The 14,270-nt window shown below is 42.4% G+C and overlaps 1 protein-coding gene across 3 annotated transcripts in view; it reads right to left on the bottom strand.

The window, feature by feature from the left end:
• Positions 1 to 762: 762 nt before the first annotated feature.
• Positions 763 to 14,270, bottom strand: part of POP1 (POP1 homolog, ribonuclease P/MRP subunit) — a 36,953-nt gene continuing 23,445 nt past the window's right edge. For all 3 annotated transcript variants that reach the window (XM_055303420.1, XM_055303421.1, XM_055303422.1), the window contains exons 12-16: positions 13,727 to 13,842; positions 11,830 to 12,021; positions 9,790 to 9,944; positions 3,851 to 4,192; positions 763 to 2,979 (exon numbers count right to left, since the gene is read on the bottom strand). In XM_055303420.1, the coding sequence (XP_055159395.1) occupies positions 2,325 to 2,979; positions 3,851 to 4,192; positions 9,790 to 9,944; positions 11,830 to 12,021; positions 13,727 to 13,842 (1,460 nt within the window). In that variant the 3' untranslated portion in view covers positions 763 to 2,324. The remainder of the gene's footprint in view (positions 2,980 to 3,850; positions 4,193 to 9,789; positions 9,945 to 11,829; positions 12,022 to 13,726; positions 13,843 to 14,270) is intronic.

Genomic DNA, 14,270 nt, shown 5'->3' with positions numbered 1-14,270 from the left:
AGATCACACAACTACACTTTTTAAGACACTTCCTGACTTTGCAAACCCCGGAGACTTTGCCCTCACAAGAGGCCAGGGGCCACATTGTACTTTTTTGGCAAATCTGCGACACAGGGAGCATCAAAATAAACATATTTATTCATTTTTTGCTGTAGAGAATAAGACGCTTTCCTGTGTCTTTTTCAGAGGAGAAATGGATACTTCACTGGATATGTGCAGATTTTGTCAGTGTTTTGCAAAGTATATTCCATGAAACTAGTTTTCCCTGGACAATAGATATGCCCACCACTAAACAGAAATCGGTGGGGAAAGGGGGAGTTCTGTAAAAGATGGATTTCCTTCCCACAGGAATCTGCTGGGCCTTGCCTTCACTCATTTATTGTGCATCTGCAACAGGAGCTTGTAGACTACAGCTCTCCCCAAATTTATTTGGCCATCACTTTCCGGAAAACGTCTCCAGGGACCAGTGCTCCCTTGAACAGGTTTTCAGGATCAGGCACGTTCAGGGTGGTATGGCCGTAGATGTCTGTGGCTTGAACAGGTTTTCGGAAACACAAGTCTATCCCTTCAGCACATAGTTCTTTGACCTTCTACCACAAAGCAGAGTAAGTGTGCCCTGACCCCCTTGCCTGGCCCTCACAGGCACTGAGCTTAGGTGACTCACAGCATGCTCAGGCTTCTGTCATGGGGCAAGCTAAGCCTCAGATGAAGTGGCTTGGAGCCGAGAAAACAAACAAGGAATGGCCCAATAAACATTCACAATTGAACATCAAGCAGCATTTTAATTTATTGTTTACAGACACCACTAAGTTACACTATTTTTATCAGCCTCCATTTGGGTTGGACACCAGTACATCCAGAGGCATGGTGAGAGGAAAAACATCAGACATTTCATTAGCTACTGTAATACTTGCTGTCTCTCTTGGCAACTAGTCTCCCCCAGAGACATTTCTACCAAGTGCTACTGCAAAAACCCAATACATTTACACGGAAGAATGCCTCACTGTACATTTAAATTAAAAAAACAAAAACAAAAACAACCAGTTCAGGCTCTGCTAGAAAACGTGTGGTAGGAAGATAAGGGTCTGAAGGTGTGAGATGCATATAGTAACTAAAAGTGAACGAATGAGCACCTAGTTTCTCTGCAAGTGAAAAAAAAAATAATGGTGACTGCACTCCTTCTGTGGGGCAGAATGAAACCTCTCTTTTACACCCTGCTTGAACATCAGGTGGCCATCGTGACTGCCTGAGTGTCTAAAAGTGGCCTGTCATTTTAATCATCACCTAGCAGAGAGGTAAACATTGCATGGTACAGCCACGTTCCCCAAAGTGTGTTCCCAAAAACATGATTCCTACAAAGTGCTCCTTGCAAAAGGAGTTTGGGAATTAAAAAGATTTAGATACTACTGTACGCTGTTATCCACTTCCTGGAGAAGCACAATGTGTATTATCACATGGAAGGTTCTAGAAACCCCTTTTAAAGAAATGCTTAAAAAGAAACGTTAAACTTTGTTTAACCCAGAGTTTCCCACATCAATCTGACATTGGAATCATTTTTTTTTTTTAGATAGCACATTTCATAGAACGTATTTTGAGAAACCATCCTCTATGGCTTTGAGAAACTCTGCAGAAAAAAAAAGCACAGAAAAATCACGTAAGTCCTAGGATAATGTGTTGATCAATAGCAAAGAGGACAACAGATCCTAAAGATCAGAACCCCATTCTGATTCCACCTCAACACCTCTGCCATACACTGAATCTGCCTGAAAACGGGCAGCAATAAATTTTCCACAACTTCCTTCCACATGGTGTTAAGTGTTAGGCATGCTGACTCCAGTATGGAATTGAACACAGTCCAGACGGGGGAGCCCTATGTCATGCACAAGAGGCCAAGTGTTTATAGCCTTTCTCTCTTCTGTAACAATCAAGTCATTAAACAAACCTTGTTGCTTATTCCGTGTCTACAAGGCTTTTCAAATACACTTGACAGCCCTTTGTTCCAAATAAAAAAGGAACAAGAAAACATACAGAGCATCTAATTATTTTCAGCAAGAATGGCACAAACCAAGAAATCAAAATATAAAAGCTTTTGTCTGTATAACCAAATAATTTTCAAATGCTACAGGGAAAGGTGGAGGAAATCCATGAGATAACTGGAATGATGTTAGTATTCTATCATTTGCATAATACATAATCTTTTTATTCTCATTTCCAAGGAATTTCACATGATATTTCAAAACAGAAGATGGTGAAAACAAAACTCTCTAATGGTGGGATTTGGCATACAAACATGATCTCTATGCTGCCAGGCTGTCCACCAGCGCTCATACATCCACAGCAATTCTCGCAAACCGATACTGCAGAGAGGCGGGGGGCCTCAGCAACACGAGGCCCCTCTCTGCTGCCGGCTGGCTGGAGAGCATATCCAGCAAACCCGTCAAGCTGACAAACCCCAGGGCTTCTCCGCAGCCGACAGCCATGGAAAAGTCTCCCTGCGTGACAAAGCCAAGGAGAACTCTGGAGCAGTGAGACGTCACAACAGGGAGGGGGCCTGACCACAACCCCAGGGTCAGAGCTTGGTCCCTGGCTGCGGGGTGCCCTCCTGCCAGACCCTCAGGCACACTGCACACTTGGTCCTGCCTCTTCTCTACTCTCTTCTTCTCTTTCTGTTTCCGGATCTTGCTCTTGAATGGGTCACTGTGCTTGCATTCCTGGGGCCCAGGGTATAGCCGATCCCGACTGAGCTGGAGGAAGTCCTCCTTGGCTGGGACACAGATCATGGAGTGCGGCTCAGGGTTGCCCTTCCTCAGCAGGGACAGGCTGACCCACACCAAGGCCCTGGGGAAGCGGTCCAAGATGGCCAGGCTGGCTGCTCTGGTCATTGCTGGCTGCCCGCTGCTGGGAGCTCGCTGGGGTGCCCTCCTGTCCCTGGAACTGGGCCCACACCAGGCTGACAGCTGCTTCAGTGATTTCCTACTCCTACGTGAAGTGGGAGACACACATTTGAGGAGAAAACATGCAATCAGAAGATTGGGCACTATTGGAGTTAACTTGATTTTTTTATACTCTGTGGGAAAGGATAAAAACTAATTTTTTTACGGTTAAAAACAGACATTAATGCATTTTTGTATGATATTTTTCTTATGTGTCTACTCTTCTTAGATACTAAGGGACTAAAGGTTTAAGAAGTTGAAGGTAGAGAAAAATAAGAGAATCTAAGGCTGAGAGAGACAGTTCTAGGAAATGAAGGAAGGATATAAAGTTATGACATGAGTATAAAGCGAGAGGGATGAGCACTTTTTAAAAAAATCTAAGCACAGAAGAGAAGGAAACTATGAAGTACCACCAAACAGGCTGCAGCAGGAACACACTTCGTACAGTGCCCTCTCTGACATAACAATGTTAAAACAAGCAGGTACATCACTCAAATTCAGAACATTTGAAAGGAACCAGAAGAAATCTAATTCAGAGATATAAAAGGGAAAATGCTTGCTCAGAGTCTGCAGAGGGAATGTTCCTCGTTACCTAGGGTCACAGACGCAAGGGGACTGCTCTGTCAGCAAAGACTAAATTAAATAGGTCACAGAAAACAACTGCCTTGTTTTATGTCTAAGGATGACAATACTTTAAATCATCTGGCCAGTTAGTACTGTGCTCCAAACCAACGTGACTCAGCTGTGTCCCCGAGCCCTCTGTGAGACACACACGGCAGGACTTGCTTTCCCCTCCAGGAAGCCCAGGCATCCCTTTGGGCTTTGCATAAAGGAACGAAGATAACATTTACATCCTGTAGCCTGGTCAGAATGAAAACAAGACAATCTAAACGACATCCAGGAGTCAGGACACTTACCTAAGAACGCAGAGGAGACTGCCAGTGGCATCCTGGCCTGTAACCAACTTGGTCCCCACCTGGGCTGGGCATTTTGTGTCCATTACTTCTTGGGGCTCACTGGACCTGCTCAGAGATGCGCCCCCTTCATCAGACAGCTCATCAGTGTGTTCAGGCATGGGAGCACAAGGCAACCTGTCTCCTCTCAAGGTATTTTCCTCACCACTTGGAAAGGAGGCCACAGAGGATTCCTCTTGGGCCTGGACTCTTGACTCCCACTCTTGAGTTAACTGCTCCCAGGGACAGCAGAAAGGTGCCAGAGTGCCAAGCTTAACATAATTGGGTCGTTTTGCAGGAGGGCGCCTAGTGAAAATCAAGGGGGAGAACCAATTTTGAACAATTTAGGACTGAACCATTAAAATAACTATGGCCATTGTACTACATCTCTACTTAAAAAACAAGCATACTGGAGCGCCTGGGTGGCTGAGTCAGTTAAGCATCTGCCTTCGGCCCAGGTCATGATCCTGGGGTCCTGGGACTGAGCCCCACGCATCAGGTTCTCTGCTCAATGGGGAGTCTGCTTCTCCCTCTCCCTCTGCTCCTCCTGGCACCTCCTACTTGTGCACACTCTCTCTCTCAAATACATAAATAAAATATTTTTTAGAAAAACAAAAAACAAAAACAAGCATACAAAAAAATTTTTCCAGGATCCCTGGGTGGCGCAGCGGTTTAGCACCTGCTTTTGGCCAAGGCCCAGGGCGCGATCCTGGAGACCCGGGATCGAATCCCACGTCGGGCTCCCCGTGCATGGAGCCGGCTTCTCCCTCTGCCTATGTGTCTGCCTCTCTCTCTCTGTGACTATCATAAATAAATAAAAATTAAAAACAAAAACAAAAAAACAAAAAAAAATTTCCAAATATGGTTAAAGAATAACAACCAACTCTACTGGCCAAGCTTGTTTCCTGTGGTTTCAATGACAAAAGGTAATATGTCCCACAAAGCAGCCCCATGTAGCCACTGCACAACTCCAGGAAGTGCCATTCCTGAAAGACTCCAAATACATGCTGTCCCTGGACTCATACAGTGATGTCCCTGAACATGAAAACATTCTAAGTTCAAAAGGAACAGAAGGGGGTGGCTGTGAAGTTTCCCCTCACTCGACTTGTAGCTGGTGAAAAATGGTCCCGGGGTACTAGCCTCATTCAGAGACCTTTAGAAGAAAGTAAATGTCCCAGCTGCCCTATAAGAGACAGCGTCATTATCAGTTTCTCAATATACCCTTCCAGAGACACTTTATGTATGTATGTGCAGACATGTACATATTTTTTTTTAAGATTTTATTTATTTATTCATGAGAGACACAGAGAGAGAGAGGCACAGAGACACAGGCAGCGGGAGAAGCAGGCTCCATGCAGGGAACCTGATGTGGGACTCCATCCCGGGTCTCCAGGATCAGGCCCTGGGCTGAAGGTGGTGCTAAACCGCTGAGCCACGTGGGCTGCCCTACATATTTCTTTCTGTTTCTTACCCATCTTACATAAGTGGTGACACATCAGATACAGTACATTTGCTTAACTTTTTTCACTTAACAAAATACCTTGGAAATCATTTCATATGAGCACATTAAGAGATCCTTTATTGTTTTGTAAAAAACAGCATATCTTACTCCACTATTGGATCATACCCTAGTTTATTCACATAGTTCCTTATTAAAGGACATTTTGGTAGTCTCAAACTTTGGCTTCTATATACGATGCTTCAATGAATGACCCTGAACACATCATGCAAGCACAAGTATATCCACTGGTAAGTTCCTGGAATGGAACTGCTAAAGCAAAGACTATTTAGCATTTGCAATTTTGAGAGAGATTTCCAAAGTCACAGGGCGATAGCAATCGACTTTTTCAGCAATGGACGAAAGAAGGAGAACCTCTGAGAAATACCACAGGCTTATGAGAACCAGGACCCCAAAACATACGGAGCAGCCTGGCTGTTAGACATTCTGGGCTGGAAGACTCTTAGGGAGTCCCAGAACCCTGCCCTCAAGATTGACAATCTCCTGTGGGACAGGCCCTAACATTCCTTCCCTCACATGCTTCTTACTATGTGCCATGCCCCAGGACCCCAAATGGACATGAACCTGAAGACCTAATCGGGGGTTCAGTTTGAGCCTACACTCTGGAGTTTGAACCAAATATGTTCTGGCCTCCCAAGAGGGGTAACTGGTAAAAAATACTCCCAGGATACTTGCCTCACCCAAAGACCTTTAAATGGAAGTGAGAGGGAGGGAAAGAGGGAGGGAGGAAGGAAGGAAGAAAGAGAAAGAAAGAAAAGAAAGAAAGAAAAAGTAAAGAGAAAGAGAAAATGATGCAAAAACTTCAAAGTATTCAACATCATCAGAAGCAAACAAAAAATTAAAACAATAAGATGTCACTTTTTCCACCCATCAGTTTTTATCAATAGTAAAAGTTGGTAATATCCTATGTTATCGGGAGTGAGGGGAAACAGGCACCCTCTGAACTACAGGTGAAATCCTAAATTAATACAAACAACACTCATCAATAGTATAAAAAATCTTTGAGGCATGTATCTTTTTTTTTTTTTTTTTAAGCCAGAAATCTTATTTATGGGATTTAGTCTAAGGTCTGTGTTTTCTTTCCCCTCTGGCTCCTCTGTAGCGAGAGCAGTTTCTTTTCTTCATCCCATGGGCCTGAAGGGGGCAGATGTCCTCCTGATGCCCCCACACCATTTTTTCTTCTCCTTCCTCCTCCAAGACCCCAGCTCCCCTGAAGCACATGCCATTAGATGAACCACTGGCTCTCCCTTCTCAGCCAGATCCTCCATCAGCCACCCATACACGCCCTCCACCTGCTACACCTCCTTCCCCTCCATCTTGACTCCTGTTACTCAGTGGCTTTGGTATTTACCTAGATCAGCCTTCCTTTTTTTTTTTTTTTTTTTTTTAATTTATGATAGTCACAGAGAGAGAGAGAGAGAGACAGAGACACAGGCAGAGGGAGAAGCAGGCTCCATGCACCAGGAGCCCGACGTGGGATTCGATCCCGGGTCTCCAGGATCGCGCCCTGGGCCAAAGGCAGGCACCAAACCGCTGCGCCACCCAGGGATCCCTACATCATCCTTCTAACACCTGGTCTACAGTAACTTCATGTCTTCATTTCCCATCTTTCATTTCACCTCAAACACCCAGTCTCCCAGTCACACGACACCTTAGTTTTGGTGACTGCCATCACCTGCTCCACCTTAGTTTTGGTCACTGCTATCACCTGCTCCACCTTAAAATCTCAATTTCAATTATCTACCCTCAGAGTGTATCTACCCTTGTATTTCAAGTATCTACCCTCCAGCCTATTTACCCCTCCCCCAGCACAACTCCTTGAGCACTAGAACTTACTCCTTTACCATCTTCTCACAGCTCACCACTGTTCTCATATGTCTCTTCTTTTTTTTTTTTTTTTTTTTTTTTTAAGATTTTATTTATTTGACAGAGAGAGAGAAAAAACACACACAAGCAGGGGGAGCAGCAGAGGGAGAGGGAGAAGCAGACTGCCCACTGAGCAGGGAGCCCGATGCGGGACTCAATCCCACGATCCTGAGATGAGATCATGACCGGAGCCAAAGACATACTTAACCAGATCTTAACCGACTGAGCCATGTGCTCCTCACACGTCTCTTCTTAAAAAGCTTAAACTTAAACGTATGAGAATCACTCCCCTATATGTACCCTCAACTTTCTCCACCTGGCAAAGCCCAACCTGGTTACATCCAACCCTCCACCTATTCCTGCCAGCCCTGGATCAGCAAAACAGGGCTGGGGAAGAATATGCAGAAGTCCTGAGTCATATAGTATACATGAAACTCAAGTGGACTCCCTGACATTTCTCCAGTCAGTTCTACCTTCCACTATTCTGGAAAATGGTCTATATGGATTCCTCTCTCCTCAAATCTCCAACAGCCTCTCTCCCCTTCTTATTCCCAATAACCTTGCCTCTTTTTATCACAGAGGAGATGGTCACGATCAGGAGAGTTCTAACCTTTTCTCTATGCCAGTCTACCCCATCTCAATCTGTATTCATATCTCAGCATCAGTCTTCCAGCCCACTAAAATGAGAGATCTGAGCCTGACCCTATGGAATACCATTCCCCCCTCCCCACTCAAGGGCTTTGTTCTTGCAATGTTAGCCTCCCTCCTCTCTGCCGGTTCCCTCCCACCAACCTAGAAACATGTGCTTCTAGAACATAAACTCCATGAGGACAGGAGATTTTCTTGCCTTTCTCTGTTGTAGGCCCGGTGCCAAGAAGCCTTTGACACATAGCAGGTTCTAAATCAGTATGTTAAACGAATGAATAAATCAGACAAATACGTGAAGATGCATATGGAAAGCTGTTCACAGAAGCACATAGCAAAAAATTAGAAATGATTTTTTGGGCCACTAAAGGGCCACTGATTAATTACAGGACATCCATACTGGAGTCCTGGATGCAGCTGTTCAGTTCTATTTTGAGCAAGGGTTGGCAGATTATGACTCACACACCAAACCTGGCCCACTGTCTGCTTTGATATGACCCATGAGCTAAGAATGGCTTTTATGTTTGGAAATGGTTAAAAAAAAAAAAGAACATCTTATGGCACATGAAATTATGTGAAATTCAAAGTTGAGTGTCCATAGACAGAGTAAGGATGGCCCACAGCCATGCTGTGGTTGTATCATCTGTGGCTGCCTTTGTGCCACAAGGCAGAGCTGAGCTGAGTGGCTGCTATGGTGGAAACCAAAGGTCCCACAAAGCCAAAAATATTTATCATCTGGCCTTTTACAAAAAAGTTTGCCAACACTTGGTTTAGAGTCACATTTATTGATATGAGAAAACTATCCATAATTGATTGCTAAATTTAAAAAGCAGGTTTTGAAATAGTATATAATTCCTTTTCAAAAAAACCTATACCTAAGAAAAATTTGTATGAGTAAAGAAATCTAAAGGGTGAGAAATAAGTATTATTGTCAATTGTTATTTAACAAACACATAGAAGATTCTCCTCCCTGTATTCTGGGAGGCACACAACACATGATTGCTGCCCTCAAAGAGCTTGCAAGCCAGCAATCTAGGAAAGTATCCCTGTCCTTCCACTCATGCATCCACTTGACAAAGCCTGAAAACCTAGCACTGCCTGCCTCTGTGGTTGTGGTAAACAGGAAAACACAATCATAGAGCTCATGGTCAAGGAACTACAACAACCTATTATCTACTCATTCATCAGTCAACAAAGAAAGTTATTAAGGGCATCATGCACCAGGCACTGGCCAGATGCCACAACGAACAAGAGAGTCTCTGTGCTTCCAGGAGCCCAGAGCATGGTAGGAGATCCAGGTTGTCAAAGGTAGCAAGTACTTCACAGTATAGATGTAAAGCCCTTCACTGGCCACTCCCCTAGTGAGAGAAAAGAAAAAAGTCTAGATGGATAGATACCAAAATCTAACATCACTACTTATCTCTCTGGATGGAAGGAATATACCAGTTTACAAAGCATTTTTACACATTCCCATAGTTTCATTAAAAGTTCACACAAAAAAAGTTCATAAATATGTATTACCTCTATAACCAGTTATAAAAAACACAAACTCTATTTTGAGGGAACAGGGGCTGGTAGTGTAAATCTCAATCAAGCATCTGAAACTCAGGACCATAGTTTAGACATATGCCATCATCATTGTAAGCAAATGACCACAAGGAAGGGTCTATAACCTGGACAGGCCTACAAAAGTCATATATATGACAATCTTCTGACCTAATTATGTCTTGGTTATGTGAACTCAGGGAAAGTCTATGAAAACTCCACATTATATAAGAGTTCCTGAAGCCATTCCAAATAGCATTTGCCAGTGCTGAGTAGGCCCTTCTCTTCCTCATAAGACCTTAGGAAACTAGAGAAGCCGGTTTCTTACCTTTTATACTTTTCAAGGAGATTCTTGGCTTGCTCCTGGGCAAACAGAACCCCAGCAGGGCAGTCTGGGAAATCACCAGGAATGTCAGGTGACCTTTTATACTGCGAATGCACTACAGACTCTTTTAACCCACCAACTCTTGCACCTCGGTAGATCTAAAAGAAATGTCAAAAATATCCTATTAATATACCAACTTATAGTAAAATCAGTGTTTGTATAGAGAAAATGGGGAGCATCTGGGTGGCTCAGTCGGTTAAGTGTCTGCCTTTGGCTCACGTCATGATTCCAGGACTCTGGAATTGAGCCCTACATTGGGCTCCCTGCTCAGCGGGGAGCCTGCTTCTCCCTCTTCCTCTGCTGCTCCCCCTGCTTGTGCACTCGTTCTCTCTCTCTAATAAATAAAAAGAAAATGGGAAATAACCTAAATGCCCATCAAAAACAGAATGGGATAATCCTACAATGAGTTCTACAACTGCAAAAATGATGAAACAGAGCTTCACCATCAATATGGGAAAATCTTAATGTTGAGTGAATATAGTGAGTTGCAAAAGCATATATGTGGTGAGGTATATAAAGTTTGAAAACATGTCAAATATAGTTATTTTATTTTGGGATACAAGCACACTTAAAATAAAGCTATAAAAACAGGCAAGGTAGTAACAAACACCAAAAATAGGAATAGTGGATTCTTTTAAGAAGGAGGGTGGGAAATGAAACTAGAAAGAATGCTTCCAATAAATCTGTTTTATTTCTTAAGCTGGATGGTGACTGAAGGGTAAATAGAGTTGTTCATTATATCAGTATCTATATTTTGTATGCTTGAAACATCTAATAATTTAAAAATTAGAATTTTTTAAAAATATTCCCACTTTTATTATTTTATGTATATATATAATTTTTATATATAAATATATTTAAATATAAAATTATTAATAATTTTAAATAATTAATCATATATAATATATTGATATATTTTTTAAAATTAAGTAAGCTCTATACTCAGCATTAGGCTCAAACTCCTGACCTAACAAATGAGCCAATCAGGAGCAAGAAATATTCCCATTCTTTTTTTTTTTTTTTAATTTTTTATTTATTTATGATAGTCACACAGTGAGAGAGAGAGAGGCAGAGACACAGGCAGAGGGAGAAGCAGGTTCCATGCACCGGGAGCCCGACGTGGGATTCGATCCCGGGTCTCCAGGATTGCACCCCGGGCCAAAGGCAAGCGCCAAACCACTGCGCCACCCAGGGATCCTGAAATATTCCCATTCTTAAATGCTTAACCAAATGTCTCTTGTACTAGGCATAATCGCTAAAATTATTTACCTGTGTGAATTTAACAGTCGTACATGTCTTTTATACTCTCTAGCTCAAAATATTTAAACTATCGAAAAGAAAAAAAACACACTGGATTTTAATAAAAATTTTAGCTGCAGTTAACAGGAATACATGGTCAGCACTTAAAAAATAAAAGTATTCTACAGAACCATAAAAATTAGAAAATTATGAAAATTGCTTTTAAACTTTTAAAATTCTTTTGAGTAAACAAAACAAAACCACACAAAACAAAAAACCACCCTGACATTTTGTTGCCACTACTATTCAAAAATCAGGACACTTTCAAAATCTCAAAAATTCACACTATGTCAGCCCATCAATGAAACCTGGCTCCAGGGACTTTATGAATTATCTGTGTCAGGAGACACCTCGGTGGCTCGGTGGTTGAGTGTCTGCCTTTGCCTCGGGGCATCATACCGGGGTCTTGGGATCCAGTCCCGCATTGGGTTCCCTGCGGGGAGCCTGCTTCTCCCTCTGCCTGTGTCTCTCATGAATAAATAAATAAATAAATCTTTTTAAAAAAAGTATCTTGTATCAGAATTATAGCTCTAAGGGTAGAAAAACAGCACTCAATTTCTTTTTTTTTTTTTCCCCAGCACTCAGTTTCTAAGTTGTGTGTGAAATCTAGAACAATTTTAGCACTTGTTATTTACTAGGAATGTATTTTACACACTGTAAAGTGGGAATTGAAAAGAAACTTACAAATGGAATCCAGAAGGCCATGCCCCAGCCCTTTGGGAGCAGGATGTCCCAGCCACTTCCCCAGCCTCGTTGGTCATCACCAGTCACCTTCCCTGGCTGCTGAATCAAAAGTATAGGTATCTTGGATTCCTGGGGCCCTAAAACAAGCTGTGACCCGGGCACCAGCAATTCACTTCTCTTCCGGTTTAAATCCTAGAGTGGAAAAAAATAATTCAAGACAAACAATCCTAATTTTCTGGGAGATTCTACTGGTACTCCCTATAAGCAGCTTTAGAAAGTTAAATGCTCTTTCAAAAACCAAGAAAAAAAATGTTCTCAATAAATAAATGTAAGCCATTTGAAATGCACGGTATTCCTCCTATAATGATTTTCCTCTATACAAGTGCTTTGATAGAAAATGCCAAATTATCTTGAATTTGAGCTTCAATACACCACATGATTCAAAATTTAAAAATAAAATACATCTATTTTGCTAATCTCTTATATCAGGATTAGTTTTATATTTTGATGCTCAGTCCCTATATTTACTTTGGTTAAGATTTGTTGTCAGGAAGTAAAAAAGATACAAACAATAAACAACTTCTCAAGGAGCGGCAAGTGGGAAAATACTTTGGCTCTGGAGAAATTTTTTCACCAGGTCTTAAAGATTTAAAAGAAAAAAATGCCATAAATTACTTATTATCTGGACTGTAGGGAGTGGTCAGACTTCTCTCGCCAGCTGCAAAAAGAGATGAACAGGCAGGAGAGAAGCCCAGCACTCACCTAAGAGATGATACCAGAGGCTGCCTCCACAATGACAAGTCTGACTGCTACCTCATGAATGCTCCTCAAGCACGACCAAGTCCTGATTCTCCTTGTTAACCTCTGGTTGAGTTGCCACCACCATCTCTACAGGGTAGTAATTCCAAAATATCTGTGTCCATAACCCCGATTTTTCCCCTGGGATCAAAACCTTGTCTCCTGGCATCTCCTTTGGGGCAGTCCTGAGGATCTTCCAACTCAGTTTATCCAAGATTGAGTTCATCATGTCCTCCATTAAGGACTACATCCAGGGTCTCTTTTAAAGCCATCCAACCACAAGTCTGATCTCCCGCTCTCCTGCCCCCACCCCCATTCCTAGTCTAACCCACCTCCCACAATGCTGCCAGGGTGAAAGCTGATCATGTCATGATGGCCCAGCTAAAACCCTTCAATGGCACTCTACGTCCCCTGTCTAAATCCTTAAAATGCCTCAAGGTTCTTTATGCTCTGACCCTTATTCATTTCTTCATCTCCTGCCCCATCCTCAACTCCAAGCTACTGATCTACTTAGAGATTCCTGAACACATCATCCTGGGCCCTTGTACTTGCTGGTCTCACTTCCAGCAATCCTTTTCTTTACTGCTGTCTTGGCTCCTGATCCCAAGAAGTCTGGTTTAACTCTGCCCACCCATCTAAAAGTCAGCTCAAATACCAGCTCCCCTATCCAGGAAGCTTTCTCCAGTTTCCCTAGTCTGAGCTTGGCACCCCTTCTTTGGGCTTCCTCTAATCCTGTACTTCCTTGAATATACCTTAGCCATCTATCCCACCATCTACTATGATTCCTAGTCCTGGTAGCTCCGTCATTGTGAAATTAAAGTTAGAACATTTAAAGGGGAAAAAAAACAGTAAAAGAAAAATATGTATTTAAACCATGGGATTATCATTTCAAGAAAAAGTCTTTGAAGCAACTTTTTCCAGAGACTATTCTTCTCTAAGAGCACACACACACACACACAAATCCTAAGGATCGATAAGTAGAAAATAAAAGGAAGTCTATGGGATTCTATAAAGTATCAAATAACTTCTACAGAGTCTAGAGTGGGGAATTTCAACCTATCTTCAGGACTTTACCAATAATCCTTACACCATTAGTTACCTGATCCGAGATTTTATTCTCTGTGACATTCTTACAGATAGCGTGGTTCCAAATAAAGCTATGCGCACAATCCACAGGCACACCCTCCAGGAGCAGCTGTCTAACTTTCTCATTATCTAAGAGGGAAAAGAAATAGCCTTTAGACGACATCCTTTAGAACAATGAGGTCAAACTCTAAACATTGCTGGTTGACCTTCTATTACAAGAAAATATTTTGTAGGCGCTCATTTAACTTCTCTAGAAGAATTTTATTTTTTAATTTTTTTATTGGAGTTCAATTTGCCAACATATAGCATAACACCCAGTGCTCATCCCGCCAAGTGCCCCCCTCAGTGCCCATCACCCAGTCACTCCAACCCCCTGCCCACCTCCCTTTCCACTACCCCTTGTTCATTTCCCAGAGTTAGGTGTCTCTCATGTTTTGTCACTCTCACTGATATTTTCACTCATTTTCTCTCCTTTCCCTTTCACTAATTTTTATATTCCCCAAATGACTGAGAGCATATAATGTTTGTCCTTCTCCAATTGACTTATTTCACTCAGA

This window comes from Nyctereutes procyonoides, unplaced genomic scaffold (genome assembly GCF_905146905.1).
Source record: "Nyctereutes procyonoides isolate TBG_1078 unplaced genomic scaffold, NYPRO_anot_genome, whole genome shotgun sequence".
Classification (NCBI taxonomy): domain Eukaryota; kingdom Metazoa; phylum Chordata; class Mammalia; order Carnivora; family Canidae; genus Nyctereutes; species Nyctereutes procyonoides.
Note: the sequence above shows the minus strand (reverse complement) of the source record. Positions and strands in the feature narration are given on the sequence as shown.